Source organism: Mercenaria mercenaria, unplaced genomic scaffold, assembly GCF_021730395.1.
Source record: "Mercenaria mercenaria strain notata unplaced genomic scaffold, MADL_Memer_1 contig_2147, whole genome shotgun sequence".
NCBI classification, from domain to species: domain Eukaryota; kingdom Metazoa; phylum Mollusca; class Bivalvia; order Venerida; family Veneridae; genus Mercenaria; species Mercenaria mercenaria.
In genome coordinates, this window is record NW_026460188.1 from 1,777 (window position 1) to 29,611 (window position 27,835).

General features: G+C 35.0%; 1 protein-coding gene across 1 annotated transcript; it reads right to left on the reverse strand.

Moving 5' to 3' along the window:
* Positions 1-27,024, reverse strand: LOC128552200 (uncharacterized). The gene is made up of 6 exons (XM_053533223.1): positions 26,418-27,024; positions 25,676-25,735; positions 23,857-24,249; positions 16,665-16,722; positions 14,718-14,923; positions 1-321 (listed from the first exon to the last, which is right to left on the reverse strand). Exons 1-6 carry the CDS (start codon positions 27,004-27,006, stop codon positions 14-16), a joined length of 1,614 nt encoding a protein of 537 aa, XP_053389198.1. The 5' UTR covers positions 27,007-27,024; the 3' UTR covers positions 1-13.
* Positions 27,025-27,835: the final 811 nt, after the last annotated feature.

The following is a 27,835-nucleotide window of genomic DNA, read 5'->3' on the forward strand; positions in this document are numbered from 1 at the left end:
CATATATACACCTTTATAATAGTGTCGATATTAAAATCAAAAATAAAACTTTACAAAAAAAGAATATCTGCAAACCTTCTTCTGTTTCAAAGGTCACAAGAGCTGAATTGCTAGCTCTGTCAAACATAATTGCCTTAACAGTCCCGCCATAACTTTTAGGGTGTTCGAAATATAGCTGTAATATCTCTAAGTTGTCTTCACAAACAAGACATGCTGATCCACAAACTGCTATTGTACATGCTGGAACCGGTTTCCACACTTCGACTTTCACTGCTTGTCCCATCATTTCGATGTATTGTTTACTCAACACGATATCGACAGCTGAAAAACAATTACCCAGTTATACAAACAACACCAAAATCACAAATACACATCGCTTTTAAGGAACAAAAGGGCGATAATGCACATAATGAGTCATCAAAGAGACAGCTCTATTAATTAAAGTACTTTCAAAGCCTTTTGTTATTTTACAAGAACACCTGCCCATTCCCCTGGGGCCATATTTTTGACAAACAAAGATGAATTGAACACTTGGTAGACGGTTTTCAAAGAGAAGCATCTGTGCAATTGATTTGGAATTCGACCAGCCGTTTTGGACCAGATCATTTTTAAAGTTTCACTCTTCGTACACAGTTTTCTTTTGAAAAATAACGAACTTTTTAGTTAACAAAAATATATCTTGATAAGGGGCTGTTAATATGAATTGCCTTGCCTTTTTAATTTGCACATATCTATATTAGTCCAGTAAAATCATGTAAAAAATACTTCAGAAAATGGAAAAAGCACAAAACTTGGTACATAACTACTTTAGGGCAAAACATAAAAAATGAGCATGAGATCCACTCCAGGAAATCCAATATGGCCGAAAAATCCAAGATGGCCGCCATGCATGTATATATTTTCAGAAATACCTAATATTATCTATAAAACTTATATAGACACTTACAGTCATCAGTATAATTAGCTAAAATCACCTCTCTGAATAAATTCAAACATATTATATTAACAAAAAATGCCGCTCTTCCGCCAAAAATGAAAAGAGTTGTCTCCGTTGGACACAGTTTGCTATTAAGCAGAAGAAAAGTCAAAATGCATTTATTGAGTCAAAATTATAAAGTATATAATGGTAACTGGCATATCAAGAATGTTTAAAATGGCAACAGTCCTGTGAAGAACTTTGCAACAATTGTAAATTATCATAAATACAGCCGAACTTCGTTAACTGGAACCCGTCGGGACTGACAAAATGTTATCGGTAATTTGAGCGATCGAACAATATATTATAAATAATTTGGCCGGGACCTGACGATAGGTTCAATTGGAGGATGGTATTCGAATTATCTGAGTTTGAGCAAACGAAGTTTGACTGTAGTGTGTATTAGTGAATAAATGACATTACTGTGTTTCACTCTGTCATTAGTTTTCGCGACTCAGAATTTGTTAGTGTTGCTGTGTTCATTTAGATTTATTTATACTAAGAGAACTAATGACACTTAGTAAAACTATATAATTTATTAACTATGTTAGTGCGATAGACCATGTGAACATCCCTGGCCTGTCAGACCATCATGATTTCTTTGGGAAAATTTGCAAGTTCCTGTAATGTTCTGTTTTTGTCAAATTGTGGCACATTTTTCCATAACAATGGTTTTATAGTTTAATGTCATAAGCATATAATGTAAGTCACTAATGCCCTGATTACTCTCAGACGAAGACCATGAAGACCACACTGCGTCCTGAAAATTTTGACGCGGTGGGGACAGAGGTCAAATTCGAAAAATGTGCAGTTCTCAAGTTTAAGACTGCGCCGTTTCATCATCCTTGACAGGTTCTCACGGCGTCCAATACGTTCGCACTAATTTTCTGTTCACACACATCTTCACGTCCAATGCGTTCTTATTACATTCTTAGTATGACCAGTCAGATTGCACCTCTTGCTTGCCATGGGCTTATCACGTTCTCGCTGCGTTCGTCGGCTCCTCTTAAATAATACGCCACGCGCCTCTTTTTCATTCCTTCTGCAAGTTATATTGTGTCCCCATCTACACTCAACAACAATCAAATACAATATACAACAAGCCACTCCCCCCAACACCCCACTCGAAGAAATCAGAGCACTCTTATAGAGAGGTCGTGGTGGAAAAAGGAAAGGCAGCATGAAGCATGAATGGTATACGAAGGTCCAGAAGTCCACTACAAGCTGCCAATGAGTCTGTGATTGTGTGATAATTCCTGATGATGTGTGATCATACCCACTGCTGGTTAATGATGGGCCGACAATCGGCGACAATCGAATAATCGTCGGCGTTGCATTCATGACCGCGATCGCCGACTTCACATTTCCCTGGCCGATTAATTACTTGGCACCCCAAACGAAAAATTTTGTTGTTTCTGACCTTTTTCTTTCTGGTACTTACTGTTCTTTGGGGCAAATACGCCAAGGGAAACTACTCTACGTAAAAATGGCTTCCTCCAAAGTCTCAAAAGAAATTGAGTTAATCTGTGATCACCCAGATTTTGGAAGATATATGGCTTTTACAAAATTAAGCTGGGAAAAGCATCAATTTAAACTCTTGACATTAGTAATGAATGGCAATATGCATAGCATGCTGTTAGACTTACGCAAGCATATTAGCTAAAGTATTTTCAATTTTTGATTTTGTGGGATTGAAATCATTCCAGTCGTTAATACTTTTTGTTTGCTCCATATGATTTTAATTTGATAACACAATATATCAATGGATAAGAGTCTCTGGTGAAATTGAGACCGGTACCTGATTTGAAGTTTACTATCTTCACAAATATTTTATTTTTATGCTGTTAACTTACTTATGTTTATGTAAAGGAGAAAAGCCGAAAACTGTCCATTATGTGAAAGAATGGACAAATCGAGGCGCAACGCGCCGAGATTGTCCATTCTTTCACATAATGGATAGTTTGAGGCTTTTCTCTGACTTAAAACACGGTCCTCTCGAATAAATCAAGATTGTCGTGATATTATATAATGTCCCTAATATTGTCCTCTTTGAGGCAAAGACAAATCATTGATTTGTGTCTCTGTGCTAAGTAAAAATACCAAGTCAAATAAAGTTTAAATAAGATTGCATGAAATATTTATTGCAATGAAAAGATTTTTTTAACACTAATGATATGCAGTGCTGATTTTTAGGACAGTTTCGAACATATCACGTTTTGTCATATTTACATATGATTTGAAGTATCTTTACAAAAAGTAAAATTTAGCTTGGCCTTATGATGTATGTATTAATAGTTTTCCACGCTTTGTTCGTGCTGAGTTTGCAGTTTTATATAGATGACAGGTCCAGGGGAAGACATTCTAAAATGTATGTATATGTATTTTATATCATTATTACAAAACAACCGTTCTTATCTCGCAATTACGTTGTTTTCTATCAATTTTATTAAAAGACAATAACACGTATTATATGAGACGTTTACTAGTTATGAAAGTTAAAAACAAAATAATGTATTGTTAAATTAAAATCATTGCGGCCAAATTTCCCTGTATACCGAAATACCGAAACATGCAGTAAAACGATAAGAAATTTGACGTTTTTAGTGTGTTTTTTTGTTTGTTTGTCTTTGTAGTAGAAATGTGAAATTGCACATTTCTGAATGTCAGTTATGACAAAAAAATTAACCAGGTGTTTTAGCTGGACTATTCAAAGAATAAGTAAAGCTATTGGTTTCCAGTTTAATTCTGCCCATGGTTTTCTCGTTTAGAGCCCAACCATTATTTTATCCGCTTTTCAAGGAATTGCACTTTGTGCATCATTGAAGGTTCCATGTGCACCGCCGTATGAACACATGGTACAGAATCCAGGAACACTGGTTAGGTTAACTGCCCGCCGTTACATGACTAAAATACTGTTGAGAAACGGCGTTAAACCTAAAACAAACACACAAACATTGGGTTAAATATCATACGTTCCACATAAGGTTTTTTTATTGCAGCTACAAATTCTGAAAAAAAACACGTTGCAGTTTTAATATATTTCGAAACTTTCGAATTTCAAAGACTGATGTATTCACACCTCTCAACGTACAAGGTTGTTACTATACCTGTCCATTATTAACCTGTACCTGTCCATTCTTAAAGTATCCATTATTTTAAGAACGGACTCTTACAGGTTAATAATGGACAGGTATAGTAAAATAATCGTGTGTATAGAGCGGTATCGGTACAATAACCTATATAATAGACAAAACTAACAAAGGATTACGTCACAACCGTGTTTTAAGAAGGGATAAAATAGAAATAGGATATTTGATGCCTGTGTGGTTCATTTCTTAAGTAATGACATAAAACATACACTGTGAGGTTAACTTATAGATATGCAACTAGAGTAACCGATTATCCGATTATATCCGATTAATCGAATCGGTCGGCTTGTCCGATTATGCCGATTAATCGGTTGGCAAATCTAACCGATTTGCCCATGACTACTGCTGGTTAAAAATGAAGTGATAGGGAATTGGAAACTGAAACTAAAAAACTGAAAAACTGAATCCAGTATTCATACTCAATTCTCAGAATCTGTAACAGACACGGTGAGAACCTGCTGCAAACGTGACATAGACATGTTAAGCACCGAAAGAACGTATTGATAACCCAATGCGGTATTCTACAATGTGGCATGGACATAGCATGGTTATAGCACACAAATGTAGACTCTTCTTTACAAGAAAACGTGTCAAGTAGCTGATCAACCATCTGCTCACATAAATATTAGAGCTATAATGTGCATTCCTGCATTGTCTGCTACACCTCTTGAACATACTAAAAATGTTGCCCATAAGATCGGGCACATATGGGTGTCAGGTGTTCTATCACTTTCCTAAGTCTCCAAGTCAAGATAAATATAAATAAGAGGTATATTTGATAAATTGGAACCTTTTTGGTAGTTTTTGCATCAAGTGCCAGTCTTGCACCAATAGCTCCTCAAGTGCATGTACAAACTAGATGAAGGCTGTCGAGGAAGGTGCAATTTGTCTAAAGTGCTGAAATGTTCTGCACTGCCTTATGCAAGTTAACTAAAGTTGTCTACAATCTCGTGCTTGTTTGTACTGACACGAGTATCTGACATGTACCTTATTTCAGATTTCAGCTCACTGTGCTGAGTAATATATTTCACAGAATAGTTACTAAGTGCTGTCCGTGAAAGCAACATTAACATTTTAGCCTTACTCTTCTTTGTTATACAATTAGCATTAAATAATCGATGATTATGTGATCAATTCATTATGCAGATACTGTGACAGGGGGTACATAATTATAGGAACGTTGTTTCATTTGATCCTACTAGCCCGTCGCTGTAATCTATTCTTTCATTTCTAAGTCCCAAACCGAAAGGGATCGTTGTCGTACTTGGTGTCATAGGAACAACAGTTTTATATAGAAACTAAGTTAATTGATCTTCACATTCTCCATATTACCTACCATTTCAAAAAGAAGTCTTTAGAATTTGCACTTTTGAAGTAATTGAAGAATCCACCATTTGCGAATTATGGACGGGCATACAGACAAAATGATGTACAAAAGGAGAAAAGAAGATAACAAGCATTTTTTCTTTTTTCCTCCTACCTATGTACAACTTATCAAGAAACAATCTCTCCTAGTTTTAAAGAAATGCAGGATGACACTTTTCGTCATATTCGTGGACTATTTGTTGCCATAAGAACAAATTTGGGGCCTCCGTGGCCGAGTGGTTAAGGTCACTGACTTCAAATCACTTGCCCCTCATCGATGTTGGTTCGAGCCCCACTCGGGGCGTTGAATTCTTAATGTGAGGAAGCCATCCAGCTGGCTTACGGAAGGTCGGTGGTTCTACCCAGGTGCCCGCTCGTGATGAAATAATGCACGGAGGGTCACCTGGGGTCTTCCTCCACCATTAAAGCTGGAAAGTCGCCATATGACCTATCATGTGTCGGTGCGACGTTAAATCCAAAAAAAAAAAATACAAAAAAAATTTAAATGTCGTTTGCATTCTCCACATTGCCATCTATCCATGTACCACGTATCATGAAAATATGTTGTAGTTTTAAAGTTATTGCAGTATTCCTCTTTGCATGGCTGACATATTGACATGCATACGGGGGCAACCCATAAGCCCCCTCTGGCTAAACACTTGTGGGATAATAACAACAATGTATAATCACCCCTTGGATATGGTGCATGCTTTTTAATTTTGTCTTTTGACAGTTCCTGTGATACGCAGGCTCCATAACCTCAGATCCCCATCCTAAATTCCAGTTTGTTTAGTTCTGCCCATTGTTTTCTCGTTTGGGGCAAATCCATTATTTTATCTGGGGACCAAACGCCGCTCTTCATGGAGTTACACGCCTCAACACGTGTATCATTGAAGGTTCCATGTTCACCGCCGTTTGAATACATCTGCGGATGTCTCTAAATTGCTTTTTTACTTTTAGCATGTGTAAATGTTGAGTTCTGCTCAACCCTGGGCTAGAGGGCGTGGACGGTAGCATGCATTTCCACTACCGTCCATGAACAGGCTCAATCAAACCGAGCCTGCAACTTTTTCGTTTTTGTCGTCTTGAACGACCTGTGAAGTTTCCACTTTTTTTCTATTTTAATATATGCTGTGAATTTAATATTACATTTGTATGTGAATTACAGCGCTCTTACTGTTTAAACTATAAACTGTTTTTTTTTTTGTTTTTGTTTTTGTTTTGTTTTTTTTCATTATTTTTTATTATTATTATTTATTTTCATTATCAGTACGGAAATAAACCTGTCTATTATGCAATTACATATATACAATAGTGCCTATAAACATGTAAAACTAAACAAATACATATATATATGAATATACATGTGTATATTTATTGTCAATAAAACGTGGTAAAATATGCAAATTCAATGAGTGTATATCCCCGGCCGAATAAGTTGTTTTGTGAATGAGGGGACTATCTATTGAAAGATATCTAATTTCAAGATGCAGTACAATCGCGGTCCTACGAAAAGCCAACGGACCGGCCGTGTTTGTTGTTGTTGTAGTTGTTTTTGTTGTTGTTGTTTTTTTTTTTCTTTTTCGTAATATTGCATTTTCGTTCGAACGTAGCATAGGGAATTTCGCTGCGTTTACACGTGGTAACAACTACCCAACTGTAATGTCTACACGTCGTAATCTTTACGCATGTGATATTCGTATCGGAGTGCATGTGTACCAGATTTATATGTACTTAGCTCCGGTCTTCCCTGTCGCCGGCCCTTCACTGGATTGCCAGGAACACGAGAATTGCCTGTTCCGATTCAGCTTTCCTGCCAGATGACTGGACCCTTCACTGCATTGCATGGAATAATAAAACGACAATTTACAGACGACAAGGACTTCAATATTTATTTTTATCTTCTTTATGCAGTGGTTGTACGAGACATATAGATATCGAAGTGTGACTGGTGTGCCATAGGAGAGATCGCCATGACGTCACGCATAAATACCTGTTTATCTGGTGGTGGGTAAAACAAATGTTTTTACATCGTTTGTGTATGGGATCTGAATTTTTAATTTTTAATAACTTTTTCGCTCATTTATGGATTTTAAAGATTCAAAAAGTTTTGAAATGCTTACGATTTTCAGATTTTCCCATTTAAATATCTTTTTAAAATGAGTAACCGTTTTAAATGACATAAGATTTTAATAGCGGCGTAGCGATCCTCCAAACTTTTAGAAAAAAAAACACTGTAAGTTAAGCGTTCATAATTAATCTATTTAATTTCGAAATTATAATCAAAAGTAATAAATTAATTGCTTGTTTTATACACTTTCCATTGATCAAAAAATAATTGATATTATTTGTGTTTTAAAAAAGTTTAAGCCGTTAGAAAAACATCACTGTTGACAAAAAACATGGACGCTCGGCGTCTGCCCACCCGGACTTTGTCTTATCAGTTCTAAAAATAGAAAATACAATGGATTTGTTTACAAACACGATCTCTCCTATACGAAGGATATTTATAGGAGAAAATATCAATCACTATAACGTCAAATAACTTGTGTCATAGTGTGCAGCGTATGTATTTTTCTATTTAATTTGTAAGTTTTTACACTTTAGAAACTGTTTACGCCCAATTAATGGATACTGACACTTTCCATTCTAAAGCGTTCTTCACGCTTCACCGTGACGACCCGGATTTGAATAGAAGGTGTGAAAAATTAGCCGATACAGGTATTCGTAAAATTGCATCTCAAACAAGTTAAAAACAGGCTGTAAGGGTATAACAATACATTTGTTGGAGGGCATTTTTCGTTAAATTGCATATTCGTAAAACCGTGGCTTTGTGACATAGAAATTCAGTCCCTGGCTCGCGGATTTTGCCTTTTCCGCATTACCACCGGCTCAAATATTTACTCTGAGTGGAAAATCGCGATGATTTTTCTCATTGAATCACTACTGAAGACTGTGATAAATCGCGATGATTTTGTAAGACCCTGCGATCAATTATAGATAAAGTGTCCTAGGCGACTCGCGATGAAAACTCTCAGCGGGTCGCGCTGAATTGCGATGGATCGCGGCGAATCCCCGGCAGTCACCGCCAAATCCAGGTAAGGCTGGCTACGGGGCATTTATTCATTTATTTATACACTGAACAAATGATTTTACGAATTATTTGCAACTGCTTTTTTTGAAAATGGCTAAAAAACTAAAACTAATGAATGTATCTTAAAGTTTATAAAAGTTTACTTTTATCAAATACACTTTTAATAACTTAAATGCAATAACATTTAAATGATAATTTTACATTAATCATGACAACATTGACTGTAATAGGTTTTAAACAGGCTTTTGATACTGTATGGCGACAAAAACACATTGCAGAACAGGCAAATAAGGCCATGTTCTCTTTACTCAAGAAAACAAGAGCTCTTAATTTATCTATTGACTTGCAAGTTGATCTATATAATAAAGTTATTAAACCAATTTTGTTATACGGATGTGAGTTATGGGGATTCTCAAATAATAAAGATATAGAAACTGTACAGCTAAAATTTTTAAAACTGATACTTAATCTTAAAATGTCAACACCATCACATATGGTATACGGGGAATTAGGTGTCACACCCTTACAGCTAGACATTAATTCTAGAATGATAAGTTTCTGGAGTAAATTAACTGATAGAACAAGTAATAAACTATCTAATAACATGTATATAATTCTAATTGGGTTACAGGAACAAGGGAAATTAAATTCAAAATGGTTAATATATATAAAAACATTTTAGTACAAAAAATGGATTTGGAAATATATGGGATCAACAGACAGAAATTAATAGAAAATGGTTTCCAAAGGCTTTTAAACAAAAAATAAATGATCAGTACTTACAAGAATGGAATGATATAATATCAAAATCAACAAGCAGTTATAATTATAAATTATTTAAGGACAATTTCAGAATGAATGAATATTTCTTCTTATTACCAAACTATTTTTGTAAAATTTTAACAGCTTTTCGCACTAGAAACCACAGACTCCCAGTTGAGGTTGGTATGTGGACAGGATTATCATTGGCAGAGAGAATTAAATGCTTACTAAATAGTTTATTCACAATGGTATTTTAATATGCTCATTTATGTTATATGTCATTAAATATCTTATTTTTTGTCGTATTTTTATGTATTTGTAAAACGCCATTGAATATGTTTTGCGTAAAAATAGGCGTTTAATCAAATGAAACAGTTTCAGTTTTCAGTTTCAGAGAAAATGTGAACAAACTGAATTAGGAGATGAATTTCATTACCTATTTTGTTGTAACTTTTTTCAAGAACAGAGGAAGCAATTGATAAAACAGTATTATTATAGAAACCCCAATATAATAAAAATTTTCTCAGCTTTTGAAAAGTGGAAACAAATTTTAATTTATAAGATTGTGCAAAATTTTAGATATTGTTATGAAAACTGTTAGAAATAATCCTTAAAGATTTGAAGAGACCGGTAGTAAGTTTTAAAATATTATTTCAAATAATATAATCCATGTTGAATTTTGTTAATATTTTGTTAATTTTATTGTATAACTACTGCTGACTATATAACCTGTTTGTTATATTCCATGCAATGGTCTATTGTTTTAAATATTTATTAACTCAAGCAGAACTAGTTCTAACTGAACTATAGTATAGTTCTTATAGGTAACATTGACTGTACAGTATATGAAACTTGTATATGATAATGTTATATATACGCTTTTGTACAATACTGACACCTGGAACAGTAAACTTATATAATAATAATACAATTGACAAGGTTTATGCAAATACACGCACCTGCCAATCACATTTTAAAATTAGCTCTAGTCATTAATACCGTAGGACTAATGAAAATACTTACATTCTGACGTAGATATAAGTTCCAGGATTTTGATTTGGTCTTCATGAACCAAGATATCACTTCCACAAAATAGAAAAATAAATGGTTAGATTTCACACAAAATAAATAATTATAATACTTTCTTATATTTTGATTGTACTTTCCTGGAAAGCATACTCCAGTATACAGTAATTACATAATTCACTAGGTTATTAATCCATAGATATTTCCACGTGGCATACTTTTAGGCCGAAATTGGTCAATCTGTCACACAAACCGTTGTAAAAATACACACAGGCGATTACACGCTTCATAGCATCAACTCGGAACACGACCTATTTCTACTGACAAGATTAGTAATTAAGGCAAAGGAATACCGCATTTGTTGTAGTACTATTATTCTGTAATAGCAATATCTGTATTATCTTCCTTTTTGTGTGTGTTAAGAAGTTTTTATTGTTGCCCTCATGTATATAATGAATGTATTTGTCTCATGTTTTGTATATTTGCACAAACTGAGAGTAAATAAAATAAACTTTGAATAAATTTTGGAATTAAAATAAAGCGGCACCGTTAATTCAAATCCGGTTTATTTTGTTTTAATTAGTTTGCTACAATACTTGGTATATAAAAGTAGTATTTTATTTATTTTCACATAAGTATACAGAACGGACTACGATGTTAGTTAAACAAATCACACATTACGAATTAATAAAAATTGTTTAGTACTTCATCTGGACTTTTATTATTATGAATTTAATTATTGACATTATACAGGTATCTAGCGGAATGTCGTATTACATTCACCGATTTAATTTTAAAAACGCGTAGACTGTTCGTTTTGCAGTATAAAGCATCTGCATACATATCATTAATCTAAGGGAGGTTCTTTGATATATATGCAATTTATCTTCCATATTCATATTTGCTATCATGAGTTTTGACATTTCTTGCACAGGTGAAACTCAATAATCTGATTTCTTCCGGTTGCGTTAAATTTCTGTAGCTATGCATGATTGTACGTTTATGATATAAAATAACCATTCCTCTGTAAATTTTTTAAATAAATACAAAAGTCAATTGCTTTGATATGACATTTTTCATTATTTTATTATTATGATACTGGAAAAACTAAGTTTTCACTATACGTAGATATTGATCTTTTACATAACACGGCCACATTGAAAATCAAACTAAACACAATATTATAAAAAGTAACACAAAGAATGCATTCGTTATATAAATATAATTTTTATCAAATACTGTTAGCAGATAAATTTTATATTATGAAAATACGTATAACTGAAATAATCTAAGCAAATTATATTTGAAATTATTCTTATTAAAGATGGTGAAAACCCATTTACTTTTTTTTATTTTTTCCTCTCAATAATTCATGTTAAATTTTTGTCAGTTTTTATGCATTTAACACAGTATATTGTCATTTATCGAGTCATTCCCTTACCTGTAAATCGCGGCGATCCACCGCAATTCACCGCGAACCACCGGCACTTCACCGCGATGCGCTGCGATTTGTCTTCGCAATACACCGCAACCGATTTATTGCTTTTGGTCGCGGTGGAAGCTGTAAAATATATTACGGAGATGCAGAAATAACGCGCATCCCCGCGGCTGATAAAAATGTCCGCGCTAGGGTCGAATCGCGGGGAAGAGCGGACTTTGAAAAATCCGCGAGCCAGGGACTGTAAGAAGGTAAGCAGCCGGGATCACAACTCCTTTTCACAGTATACCGGTATTTCTATAAATTGCGAAACGTACCACCGCGAATGCACTATTTACAAAAGTTATGAACAAAAGGACCATGCAATCGCTTGTTGGTACCTACATTATACCAAATGAAGAGAAAAAGCTCAGCTCTACAGTGGTCTATATTTGTGTTTATATTATGTTTCATGAAGCTTCATCAGTGAGGTACTTTGTTTCGTATGAATTTCAATTAAAGGGCAAATGCAATATCTCTGCAGTTACTGAGGAGATCCTGATGACAGATACGTCGCTCTGTAGTAAATTCCATTAGTGTTAAATGTCATAAAGATTCATCAATGGATTACTTGCTATGTGGGAATTTAAGAAATATAAAATAATTAAAGGGCAATAACTATAGTTGATAAAGTAATACTGACGAAATTGTGAGTGTACCACCGCCCTATAGAGATTTAAAGTCGTGTAAAATTTCACGAAGAACCACTTATAGGTTACTCAGATAGTGTCAAAAATCCATATTATTAACAAATCAAAGGGGGAAAGCTGAGCCTAGGAGGATAATATAATTTTTTATGCTAATTGATAATTATGTGAAGTTCGGGTTATTCTAGCTGAAATTAAAAGCATTTTCAACTATTTCTTAATCAAATCAAGGGGAAATCTCTGGTTTTACTGGGTCATTGGAGATAAAACAAGGTACGAGCAAATATTATGTACTAATTGATAATAATGTAATGTTTGGTGTTTCTAGCAAAAATACTTTTTGAATCATATATATTATTATATTTCTTTTCTAATAAATCAAGGGGGTTGTGGGGACTTGATTGGTTAGGCGGGGATAATACTACAGTCATGTGAGCAAATAAGCAATTTCGGGCGGACAGATGGACGCCCCAAACTTTTGCAATAGGTGGTCAATCCATTGTTTTAAAGGAACAAAAGAGGTAAGTGGTTACGAAGTGAATACCATAGATTTCTATTGTTCTAGGCCACAACTTCAACCACCTAAGGCATCACCCGTTAGCTCGCACGGACGGACGGACGAACAACGCCAAAACAATGGATACTAAAAGATAAGAACAGACACCATGGAAGCATTTAACATAGCAATCAGCCACATAGAGCAAAGCTGGCCAATTACAAACATAATCTGCAAACGGAGTGTTTTAAATACAACAATGTACCCATCAACAAGAAACATTTTAATGGCATGAAATATATTAAAAACGGGGATTGAGGAAGGAGGGTAATTAAATAGGGTTGTGTATAAAAACTTGGGAGCGACAGCAACAACATAAAATACAACATACATAACATATAAACCGGTAAAGAAAAAAACAAGCTAAAAATGGGGAAGTAATCTACGTAAAGAGAAATAGAGTTTTAAAGCGTTTTGTACATAAAATTTCAAACTTATCCTACAAAAAATTACTAAATACATGTACTTGAAAGGTTTCGTGAATAATAATCATATTAAAATGTGGTAGTAAGAGGAAGAGTTATGGCGCATGCATTATACCGACCATGAGTATAGGCATTTTATGTACACATATACTTGCAAATAGTATAAATGCAATAAAATATTATAAACTTAATTTATTAGATCATTTATCTACTCAAAGTAAGGCAAATATACACTCAAATTCTATCAAGTACCAATCTATATGGACTCTGTTAAAAATAATCTCACGTTCAATATAACCCATTAGTCATTTTTGTGAACCAAAAATAAAATTGTGAGAACTTGGTAGCACAACTACGGAAACCCTGGAGGGGCACTTGACTTCCGTACTTCCCACTTCTGACTTCTAACTTTTGCACTTCTCACTTCCAACTTCTTGACTTTTTACTTCCTACTTTATTTTCCGCACTTCTGACTTATAACTTCCGCACTTCTGACATCCGACTTCCTAACTTTCAACTTCTGATGTTTAACTTTCACACTTCTTACCTCCGAGATCTTGACGTCTTACTTCCTTCTTCTAGCCTCAGCACTTCTGACTTCCAACTTCCGGACTTTTGGCCTCTTATTTCCAATTTCCAGACTTTTTACTTTCGAAGTTATACGTCAAGAGTGTGGAAGTAGAAAGTTAGAAGTTGGAAGTCAGCAATAAAAAGTTTGAAAGTCAGAAATAAGAAAGTTAGAACTTTGAATTTTGAAGCTGGAAGTTAAAAGAGTGAAAGTTAGAAGTCAGAAGTGGGGAAGTCCGAAGTAATAAATGTAGAAGTTGGAAATCAGAAGCCAGAGGTAAATAAGTTAGAGTTAAGACGTGTGGAAACTGTAAGTAAGAAATGATAAGTTTGCAAGTTATAAGTTAAAAGTGAAGAAATTGGAAGTCAGTAGTCGGGCGCAAATTAAGAATTTGGAAAGGTGGAAGTCAGAAGTCATAAAGTTAGAAGTCAGAAGTGCGAAGGTTAGAAGTTTGAAATAAGATGTCTAGAATTTGCAAGTGAGAAATGCAGAAGTCAGAAATTAAACGTAGGAAGTACGGAAGTCAATATCCCTGCTGGGCTTCCATACACAACGTTTAATTCATCCAGTTAAACCACCTATTTAAGAATATAAGAAATAAAACATTACAAACATGTACGCTCATTATTTTGAAACGGAAAATAGATTAATTTTAACTGTCATAGTATGTACCTTCCTGAGATTCAAACTCAATAATTGCCGTGGATGTTTCCTCGTTTAAAGAAACAACATGAACTGGTCCCCCACCATACTTTGTATTCTCGAAGAATAACTTCAGGTATTGAATGTGTGCACTAGGTGGAATACCTGACACCATTATTTTTGTAGACAGCTCTTTCTTCGTAGTATCTGTGTTAATCGGCTTCGGCTTTGTGGTCCTTTTTAAAATAACAAAATTTGGTATCACGTATAATAATCACTACAATGATTTAGATGTTATGATTATGTTAATTATATTAATACAAATTTTAACACCTGAAATCTTTAAATCATTCTCAAAAGAATTAAGATTGCAATCAGAGGTTGTTTTCATTAAAAACTTATATCTCCCCCATTTACCATGCAGATGCCACAAATAAAGGGCCATACCTAAGGAGAAAATCACTGAACCATAACATTTCAATAAGGCTTAGCGGAGGTACTTCCTGCGAATTGGTGGAATTCCAACAAGTGGTATAGAAGAATCATCACAGATGAAAGAATCTGACAAATTTAAGGTCATGACTTCACTGAAAATCATTTAATCAGAACTGACGATAATATGAACAACAATGCTTTACACTAACCTTTTGTGAAATTTGGTAAAATCCAGTCTAATTATATACCGCAAGCAGTGTAAAAATTGAAAAATACGACAAAAAAGGATCCATAAGAATTAGCTCTGATCACGTCTGTAAGGTCTGGAGGAAATCCGCCATATTATTCAAAAGAAGTTTCTAGAACATCAATTTTCTTTCAAAAAGGGCAATAACTCTACTGAGAAACAACGAACTGGAACATGCCGATGATATACAAAACTAGGTTTGGCAGTTGCTCTGACAAGGTACAATACGACCAATCGAGGGTCGTAACTCCACTGAAAATCGCTGAACTGGAACATGCAGACAAAATGCACAATTAGGCTTATTGCTGATAACTCTTGTAAGGTGTGGCGGAAATGAAGATGTGCCTAATTATTTTCAAAATAATCAATTAATTCCAATTTTATTGAGAAAATTGCTAATTAAATTAAATTAAATTACAAGCCATTTTCCAAAAGTAATTAATTAATTACAATTATTTTGCCAAAAGTAATTAATTATAATTAATTATTTTATCTCTAACAATTCAGTCATTTGCAAAATAATCTTTATTACTCAACATAATTATTACAATTCAAAGCTTTTTTTTTGACAAAATGTGCATAAAAGCAGCAAATCAAATCATTTACTTAGTACATGCATGTTAATATCAGCAAATATCAGCAAGAAAACATATTGAAATTCAGTCATTCAGCAAACGTACACATTGACATTGATATGAGACAGAATCCAGCAGGGATTAACACCTCTAACACCTGATTGTTGATACAACAATACCTGTCAGCTATTTACTGTCACTGTGAAAATTTCACACGCCCATTGATCAGTAAAAATGCCAAAGTAATTGAAAGTAATTAGATTTAATTGACAATTACAACCCAACTCTAAGTCAGTAATAAATTAATTTCAATTACTTTAATTTAGTTTGTGCTTAATTATTCATTATTTTCAACAAGATAAAAATTTGTAACTGGTTATAACTAATTAAATTACAATTATAATTAGGTACATCCCTGGTGGAAGTCCTCCCAACAATATTAGAAAGGCGGCAAAAACGCCATAAAAGTCGATAAAACACGGGCTATAACCCCGCTGAGAAACATCGATCCGGCAAAGTGTTTTAATACACACAACTATGCTTGGCTTTGATCATTTCTGTGTCAGTCTGGTGTAAATCAATTAAGCGCGTTGGAAGAGTTGCGTGGACAAACTATTTGACAGATTGACAGATTGACAGCATTTAATGAATATGTCTCCCCCACTACATATGGCAGACCCAAGGCAGGGGTGTGGGTTTCTATTTGACATAAGTGTTTACCTTCCGAGATTTTGTGTCTGATCTTCTCTGTCTGTAAAATTGTTTTCAGCAAATTTTCCTATAAAAAGATAAATACAGCTGTATTTATGCTATGTATGACCTGGAAATCTTTACAGATGTGTTTAAAAGATTATTTCTTCCACTACTGAGAAACGTCTTCTTTGATATTGATTTTCTATTTACGTCTGTTTTACTACATATAGTATTTTAAGAAATGTCAATATCAGTCGTCCTAGAAATAGTGATATATTGAGGACATGCATTTGTTTTGTTTTCTTTTAAGATTAAAGTAACTCGTGTGCACGACATCTTATCTCGAGCACACGACATCTTATCTTTTGAGCACGACATATTATCTCGTGCACTCGACATCTTATCTCGAGCGTACAACATCTTATCTTGAGCAGTCAATATTTTATCTCGTGCGCACAACATGTTATCTCGTGCGCTCGACATCATATCTAAATCACACGACATCTTATCTCGTGCGCAGGGTATCTTATCTCTTCCCTTTAGATGTGCACAAAGGGGCACATGGGAATCTCCTCCGTCATCAAAAGCTGGAAAGTTGCCATATGACAAAAATTGTGTCGGTGTGAAGTTATACCTAAGACAATAAACAAATAATCTTGTATGCCATCGCAATCTATGATTGCTGATTTGTGCCACTACGTTTCGCCGCAGCGACGCAACGACAAACGTCGCTTTAGCGTCCCGCCGAATGATACCCCGGCAAACATCGCCCTGCTAAATGTCGCTCACCAAAAGTAGCTCTGTTGAGCGTCGTTACTGTACCCTGACAAACGTCGTCCCACTGAATGTCGCTTATTAAGTGTTACCAAAGGAAACTTCTCACTCCGTTACCCCAACCCAACCGTCTATTTTATTTTTCAGTATGTTTGATCATTTACATTTTTACAAGATATTTTATGACATATAGATTGATAGAGGGCAATATGCGTGTGTGCGTCCGCCTGTCCGTCCATCCGTCTGTTTAATTTTTGTTGTGACACAGTCGTACGTTGGGAAATTACTATAGGCTTGCCTCAGTCAGATGCATTTTTAGGAGCATGACCCTTGACCAAACCCTTCAGACAAGTTTTACATTGAGCTTACAGATACAGATCTTATGTAAAGTATTTCCAAATGTACAGCAAAGTTATAATCTTGACAAAAATTAGCTGGACAGACGGATTGACGGACGGACGCACGCGAGCACGCATGCATAAATTCCCGCATACATATTGCCCTGTATCTATGTCATGAAAACGTTTGTTATTTAAAAGGTACACAACGTGCTACTGACGGACTCACTGATAGTTTGGAAGAATCAGGGGTATGGGTCAGAGCAGTGTGGTGAAAAGTAATAACACTTCTTTGGGACTGACAAATTTGTTACATGTATATTTTTTCATAAGTATTACCACCTATCAATTCTAATTTTATTAATTCAATCATTTTTCCGGAAGGCGATGTTCGGCGGGCGACATTCAGCGAGGCGACGTTTGGCGGGGCTATGTTCTGGGAGTGCCATAGCGACGTTTGTCAAACCAAGGATTTGAACAAATGACCAAAAAGCAAGTAGTAGACACTTTTCTCCTTCACTTCTGCGCCGCATTAGACCAATATCGAGTATAATGAGGTACAGTTGAGGTAATATGTGTGATACTGGACGTGTTATTTTAGGTGAATGAAACTACTAGTATATTATATATGGGTTTTGAAACGTAACTAGATTTGTGTCTATAGGACATTGGTGCCGAGATACTTATATGCAACACAAACTTTTAAGCACAATATGTAATTTTCACTAAATCAATGACCATAGCCCTGGTATGGTTGAGTGAAATCCCAAACAGAACACCAGTATGTTATGTTTTTGTTAGCTCGACTATTCAAAGAATAGTTTAGCTATTCTACTCACCCTGGGGTCAGCGTCGGCTTCGCCGTCACACCTTGGTTAAAGTTTTGCAAGCATGTACATATGGCTATCATTTTTGAAACTTTTTTTTCTTTTTCTAGGTCAATTACCAACCTCACTGGGTCAAGTCCCATAACACTGACATGTATTTTGACTTCGTCGTGTGCCCTTTTAGACTTAGAAAATCCTGGTTGAAGTTTTACATTCAAGTTACTACCTCCAAAACTAATGCAAATATTGAAACAAAACTTCACATGTGTCTTTGGAGTTATAAAACTAGTTGTTAGCATCAAGCCCCATAACTCTGACCTGCATTTTGGCCGAATTAAGCCCCCTTCTGGACTTAAAAAATCCTGGTTAAAGTTCTGCGTGCAAGTACATGCAGATATTACTTAAAGGCATATAGACTTGAAAATTATTTTTTCCTTTTCTAGGTCAGTCACCAACCTCACTAGGTCAAGTCCCTCTGACATGTATTTTGGGCAAAATATGCCCCTTTTGGACTTAGAAAATTCTGGTTAAAGTTTTACAGGCAAGTTACTATCTATCTCCAAAACTAATGCAGATATTGAATTGAAACTTCACAAGGGTCTTAGGGGTTATAAAACTAGTTGATTGCATCAAGTCCCATAACTCTGACCTGCATTTTGGCCAAATTAAGCTCCCTTTTGGACTTATTTTTTTCTTTTTTCTAGTTCAATTACCAACCTAACTTGGTCAAGTCACATAACTCTGACATGCATTTTGGGCAAATTATGCCCCCTTTTGGACTCAGAAAATTCTGGTTAAAGTTTTGCATGCAAGTCACTGTCTGCAGAATAAATGCAGATATCAGATTGAAACTTCACATGTGCCTTTGGGGTTATAAAACTAGCTGATTGCATCAAGTCCCATAACTCTGACATGCATTTTAGTCAAATTATGTCCCTTTCTGAACTAAAACCTTCTGGTTAAAGTTTTGCATGCAAGTTACTATCTCAAAAACTAATGCAGATACTGGATTGAAACTCTACAGATATTTTATCATTTAGGGTAATATGTTCCTGCTTCTGGGACAATAATTCGAATAGTCGAGCATTGGAGGTCAGCTCTTGTTTTTTTGTTCGAGTCCCTTCAAGTCGGGTATATTCATGCAATGAAGAGGTACCCGGCTAAATATATTTGCCATAAAAGATAAAAGGTATAAACTGTATATTACAATGCACAATTTCTAGCCGGTCGTTTGCAAACAAGAAAGGTATTGTTTGAGAGAGATTTCTTGAATCTTTTAAATGTTTTAAATTTGGTCAATGATTTCGAATATATATGCGTTTTAATTCATATCAGAACTGTGTATTTTACTGACTTTTATTAGTTTAAGTATTATCTGCTTATAAGGATACTATTTGTAAATCGGCACCGATTTCTTTATAATTCAACAAAATTTCATGTGCTACTGTTCAATCTGACTACGCAACTGAAATAAGGATTTGCATTTGCAAATACGTTTTAACAACTTCTGACTTCGTAATTAAGTTTTATTCCATCTATCGAGGTTGCAAAATCAAGAGAGAGGTATTAAAACTAAAACTACCCTTTTTAAACTGTTAACAACAATATGTATTTGTAAAACATGAATGCCACCAACCCCTCCCCCAACCCCTCCCATGATGACCTTTCCTGATGGCTATGTCCTTTGTCCTTTGACCAACTGATCCTAAAAACAATAGGGGTCATCTACCGACCACAGGTAATCATCCTATGAAGTTTGACGCAAGTAAGCCAAAGCGTTTTTCAGTTATCGATTGGAAACCGCTTTCAGTTTCAAGGTAACTACAACCTTGATCTTTGACCTACTGACACCAAAATAAAAGGGTTTCTCAATCCTATAACATTTGGCGCATGTATATCAAAGCGGTCTTCAGTCATCGATCGTAAACGGAGAGACGGGCAGATAGACAGACACTCTGCTTATTATATGTTGTAGGGCATGAAAAATACTCATTTCTCCAGTCAATCCTACGAAAGAGCATTAAAGTCAGATGTTTTATTGTTTGAAGTCAGTTGTTATATTACTCGACACTCGCAATGTCGACTAATCAACATGAGTTTTTGACTGACACAACATTTCGACAGACGTTATACTTACTAACTTTGATATTCCACATATGTAACTCGAAATTTGAACTATCGGTTATTTAAAATTTGCTTAATTGCTTGAAATTTTCACTAACCTAACTCAAAATTTACTTATTCGAAATTTCAATTTCAAATTACTTACTACTAACAAAGGAAAAGCAATGACAAAAGTGATGGTATCAGAGAATGGATAAATACACATGTATGTGGAACCATATTCCTCTTCACAAATGTTGTAAAATACGTACGAATGTGTAACGCCGTTTAGGTGTGAAAAATACGGAAATGATGCACATACACTTCTTAGGAGTTGACGCATGATACGAACTGTTCACATCATTTGAAAATTTGTACACATCCAAAATTTCCATTAAAGCCCCCTTAGAAGAATATAAAAAGGAGTTCTATAAAGCCTTGAAGTCGGTCGATCAATCGGTCAAATAACTTTCGGGAAAACGATGAACTGTTTGTCATCTGGTAAAAAAATCAAAGCCCTGAAAGGACTGTTGGGAAGCCTAGCTGAACCGGTATGCATTTTAATGGAGAAGCCAGGCAAGAAAAGATTCCATCATTTTGCAATATTTCACTAAATGCTTCCAGTTTCTCTGAACTCATTTAACCCAAAAAGTAACCCATATCCAGACCAAAGTCAGTAAAGGTTACTCAAATCATAATCTTTGACTTGCTTTAGATCTAATAGGGAACCAATGTCTGTATGTATGAAGTCTAATCATCAGTAAAAACAGACGAAGGCTTTAAAGGTCGCTTTGACCTCGACCCAAAAATCAATAGACTGAGGCAGACAGCCATGGCAGGATCTTCCTTCCAAAGTGAGATGTCAATGCATAAAACCAAGAGAACAAACAGAGAAAATGTTAAAATATTTAGTTTCTAAACTGTGTAACCATTTTTATAAATCTTACAAAACTGTGTTACAAATTTAAAAAAACCTTACAAAAAACAAAGTTTAGTATGTTGAAGGCAGGCTCAATATTTTCAACATGTCAAGAAATCCAACTGATTCACTTAATAGTATTGTGTGCGCACTTGAAAATAATTGGACAAGACTAGCAGCATATCAACAAAGTACCACAAGGGGGCTGGCAAGACTAGCATCACATCAGTAATATATAAGAAAAGGGTCCTAATGGCATTTCTAATTATGAGTGACTACTATTTTTTGCAAATACTTCATAAAAAATCTATATCCGTGATTTTCACGTTATAAACACTGGTGCTACCGGCAACTTGTATTTTAGCGGGTTGATATAGTTTTCCGTGTGTCATTCGCCTTGGTCACATGACAAAAATTTACCACGTAAATAAAGTAGTTCAACGCGTAGACAAAGATTTACATTTATAAAATTTACAAGACCGCTATTTTTATTTCAAAATTAGTGTTCAAATTTGTTGCATATCCATAATAAATTGCATCGATCTGTTTACTCTCATATCTTTCAAGTCCTTGTAAGTTTTGAACTACTTTTACGGCGCATGTATGGAGAAAGGTAGCGCTGAACCGGAACCATGCGTTCTTGGTCTTGGTCACGTGATAAATTTTTACGTCGTAAAGTAGTACGATGCGTAGACAAAGTTCTGTACAAATGTTATAAACCCTGCCATATTTTTATAAATTACATGTATGTGTTCATATTTATTGCATATGCTAAATAAATGGTATCGATCTGTTCACTCTCAGACCCTTGAATTTCAAAGAAGTACTGAACTACTTTTATAGCGTATGTTTGGAGAAAGGTAGTAACGGCATTTGTAACTGCAATTTTACATAGTATACATAGTTCGGCGACTTTGGGAAAGCTACGCTTCCAAAAAAACTATATAATATATGGCGGTAAACTCATATGGCTACCGATCTAGTGATATATAACGTTAATTTTGTCAGGGGGCAATCGGGAAGTCGGACCCGTTATTGCAATCCGGTTTCGAGCAGATAGTTAGTCAAAAGTTTTAGATACTAAATTGTAAATATTGAGTAAGAAAGACGTTTCGACTAATGTATCCCGTTAGCTAATCCAGTGTTTATAGTTTTAAGTATACTTCAAATAGATCCTTGACATATCCAAAATCCGACTGACCACAGTTTTGTGTAAAATAAATAAATGTCGTCTCATTAAATTTATTCTGATATACGTTTACTCGACCTAAAACATCAGTTAAATACTTTGATATGTCCGCCTAATTAGGTATATAGGTCCTTTATCCGGTGTACAATTTACCAACGGGATAGACTAGAATGTCTGACGTCTCTCATCATCTTTTATAAATAGACTCTCTTTTTAACAATAAAGTTGATGAAACTATATTTCATAATAATTGGTTTCATTATAATAACTGCTCACTATGGAAAGCCGCAGTTCACCCCCGGAGTACTATTCAGTTTTCTCTATATAACCACATATGGCTATTCTTCTACTGCCCTTATTCATTGTTGGAGGAGACAGAGAAGTATCGCGTTAGAAAATTGTTCTCCGGTAACAACAGACGGAGAAGAACACAACATAGTTCGGAGTATTGAAAATAAAGAGGGAGTTGTATAACATGCGGTTGGTTGTCCTTCGTTTCCTTACAAAAATCGACAGAGAACACAGCATAGTTTAGATGCTTCGTTGAAAATTTCAATACCGAAGTTGGTTGTTCTTCGTTTTTATTACAATTGGTGGAGAAGAACACCACATAGTCTGGATACTCCATCTCCGAGAATGAATAAGGGAAGTAGGAGAATAGTCATATGTGGTTATATAGAAAAAAAATGAATAATACTAAGTGGGTGAACTACGGCTTTCCTAAACATTTCAATTTAACAACCGTCGAAGAAGAACACAAAAAACAGGGAAATGTATAATATGCGGATCGTTTTCTTATAAAATTCGAAAGAGAACACAGCATAGTTTAGGTACTTCGTCGAAAGATAATGGGGAGATGTGCGATACCGGTGTAGGTTTTTCTTCGTCTTTTTTTTACAATCGGCGGAGAAGGACACGATATAGTCTGGATACATCAGACAATACATTCCGACAATGAATAAGGGAAGTAGAAGAACAGCCATATATGGTTATACAGAAAAAATAATAGTATTCCGGGGGTGAACTTCGGCTTTCCATAGTTCACGGCCTTAAATATAAAACTACTTACTGAGAGAAGACAACAAATCCATCACTGTAGTGGTTGTTATTTCTGCTGAAATAGCAAAACTGCCATTGTAAGTTTCCTCCAAAGCTATCGATAATTCTTGACATCTTTGTTGAAATAAATTGCCCTCAAGATATTCAAGTAGTTCAAGTAGTCCTCGGCAATTACTGCATTTCAGACTTATCCTTATGCATTCCCTTTCTACCTCTAAAACTTCGACACCATTGTAGTTTTCGATTTCTTCTAAAATAGTCCTAACGGCTCTGCAAAGTTTTGTCATGTCTTTTTCTCCTCCCGTTCGTTTTAACGCCGACCTAAAGAGCCTAGTGATGGACTCTTCTGCTGTCACTGTAAGTTCTTCGTTGGGTCCTCGTAACGCCATTTTTGTGTCAATCACTATAGAATAGATAAAAGCTTATGGAACGCAATCTTTATGTCGAAACATCTCTACGTATAAAATAATCGAACACATCTGAAATTGAAACTGATTAATTTGATTAAACGCCAATTTAAACCTACGCGAAGGGACATTACTCGGGAGAACGTTTGAAAAACGCCAGAAAAAATTAACACAACAATATGTCGAAATTATCGGGAACTGCGAGGTGTACGCAACTCGTACAACTACACTTTCATATTTATTGTTTTTGCGGATGATGTAAAGGTGACGTTTTTTTTGTTTATTTCTAAAAAAAGACTATATTTCGGCTGCACTGAAAATGCATTGTTATTGCTGTCGCTCGATCTAACTTCTAAATGTAAACAAACAACGTTTTAAATCATCTGTGTATATAATTAACAGAAAATTCAAGTTTTTTGCCTGAATATGGCTTTTATTTTCATCTCGAGGTATGAAAAAAACAACATAATTCACTCGTGGCTACGCCACTCGTGAAATATTTTATTTTCATACCACTCGATGAAAATAAAAACCATATTCAGGCAAAAAACTTGAATATCCTCTATATATATAATCGATAATGAAAGTGTTTTCAGATAAATACGGCTATAAACTTTATAACTGCCGAAAACAGTGTACAGATAACCATTTAACATCCATTTTCCCTAAAAAAAGCATTTTTTTCTGGATTTTAAATCGGCTTTTGAAACTTCATTTATTACAGGATACGGCAAGTGATGTGCTTTACCGAAAATTTCTTTTTATAGACCAAAATTATGAGTTTACCTACCCCACCCGAATTTTAAATCAATGTACCTATCTTGCGCCGAATATAGCCAGTTACCTAGTGTGCATGCGTGCGTGTATGGAGGCCGAACGCTTGCACACGTACTCTACAGAGCTATGTACTTCGTACCAACATAGAAATTACTAAACCGCGACTGGTAAGCTCGTGTCTTGTGTTAACTGTTTTGTTTTCTTCTTTCACATATTAATTTAAATTGATCAAATGTTGCATACTCCTGAAATTTAAACTTTTCATGGTTAACGTCCAATAAAACGCATGTATCTCGTATGACGACGTGACGTATGTAACCCTTGAATTCTCCACCTTTTCGTGATATCATTGGTATTGTAAACTAACAGTGCATAAATGTTCAGAAGCATTTAAATGTTTCTTATTTGAGTTTACCGTCTCATCGTTCGACATTCACATTGAAATACGAAATACTAAAGGTTGCATTCTGTGCGTTGTCTCATAACAGGTTTGAATCCCTCTGTGGTTGAGCGGATAGAACTGTTTGATTGAAAGACAAACACTCGAATGGGTAGACAAGTGCTTACACAAGACAAAATGCGTCTCAGTATTTCTAATAGACGCAATAAATATGCATAAAATGGACACATCAGGTTTACATGTACCTTGAAACGAATGGAAATCTTCATTTTGGTGCATCATCTTTCGCATCATCTGTTTGAGTTCTATATATGGAAATATAAACAGGTATTTGTGATTAGCAGCATCTAAATGTCCGACATTAACAGCAACTTACTTCCACATGCATAAGAATCGTGTATGTACAGAAAATGCTCTATTAAACAAGGAGCTGTGTTTACAAAAAAAAATCAAAACCCCGGGTGTATGACTTAAGTTTGTAAGTCTTGCCACAAGGTTTGTAAGTGTGAGTATGAACTAAATTGGGTCATAATATGGGTTGTAGGACCAAAAATGTGTATTTTGGTTTTCAGTCATATGAGGGTCAATGCCATTTATATATAGGTCCGTTAATAAGCCTTGCTAAAGGATTGTTGTGAGTATGAATTTAATCGGGTCATTAATTTGGACTGTAGGTAATCGTACGGAAGGACAAGCAAGTGGAAGGTCAGTTCAATCGCTACATGCCCGTGAGGTATGAAAATCATTCTAAAGAACCAAGTGCTTGTGACTAACTCGACTGAAAAACACGTTTTAGCCAATGCCACCTTTTGGGCCAATACTAAACTATACAAATTAGCTGAATTGTTGTTTCGTTACAATTACTTGTGTGGTAAGGTTGTCTTCGTATCAGTAACTCAAAATAATGGAAATGAAATATTAGAAAATTGAGGAATCTTTAAAACTTTTCTTTGCATTTTTTTAAAAATCTTATCGAGATAAATTTACCTTGCATATCCTCTGAAACGTCTCCTACTTTTCTCGTAAGACTCCGAATCTCTGCACTAATCATTTCGTCATACTTGCTTAATTCTTTTACTCTTTCAGTAGCTGCATGAATATCTACCGGACCAGTCGCAAACTCTTTTATGAAAGTTTGGCATCTGTCACTTACTGTGCGATCTAAGCCATTGCTAAGCTTAATAAGTGTAGAAGCCAGTTCTTTTCTATCTTCATCATACTCATTTTCATCCATAGATAGGGAAGACGCATGGGCCATACCGTTTCTCATATCCTTCAGTTTTCTTATTTCATTGCTTTCGTCACTGGTGAGGCTTTTCTTGAACAGCTGCAAAATAACCGTCGCTAGTAACGAAATGTCCCATGTGTTTACATCTGGAATTCCGTTTGCTGGAAAGACTTTTTGAAATTCTGACGTTTGGCGTTTCAAAGTCGTTTTATTCAGCTCCAGTAGCACTTCCAAAGTTTTGCCCGACTGATGTCTCTCTCTTTCGAGTAATTCTCTCAACACTAATGTCCCTCCTTCTCCGAGAAGTAGGATGTAGCGGAGGTGCCTCTCGTTGCTTATAGTTGCCATATCATACACTGGTACCTAAAACTTAAAGAAGACACATTTGTGTAAAACACGGACTTGTTGATTTCATATGAATTATTTATACAATAATAATATATCAAATACATAAAAGAGATAAACAAATATTAAACAAGAGTGTCAGACTGTCATACTATACGCCCGTCGTAGCATATTTCTTAACACTAATACCTGTCAAGGGGGAGGAACTGTTACATGAGACGCGGTTATTGAGGATATTGTGTTACAGACTTAGGATGCTGCTGCTACAGTTTTCCCGGATAACGTTACAGCATATGAAGGATAATAATGGGGTGCTACTTTTGGGTGTGTTTCTGATTTAGGATGACACTTTTTGCAATACGTTTAGACAATATACAACACCAGAATAGTAAATAAATTTAAACGTCATTAGTAATGCATTTATTTTTGTAAGATATAACAAATAAATTATACCAAGTGCATTTTTTTTTCGAAATTTCAAATCAACATCTGTATATACTAAAATGATATAAACAATTTCGGTTGCTGATTTTTGTAATCAAAATATTTGAGACAATAATGTTTTTGGTTTTCTAGTTAAAAAGATAAGAGACTGTACCTTTATAATTCCATTACTGAAATACATGTATGTTGCAATTAAGCATATATTTGTGCCCATCAGAAAGAATTTCAGCAAAACAAAACCAGAATAAACCAAAGCACTGACTACAATACTGATGAAAGGTGATTTATGTTAGTATGTGCATGAAAAGAATCCATTCAAAAAATGGCAAAAGCGCTAACAGCGCTTTGATAGTTAGAAACCCAATACTCATAGTCAAGTCAAGTCAAG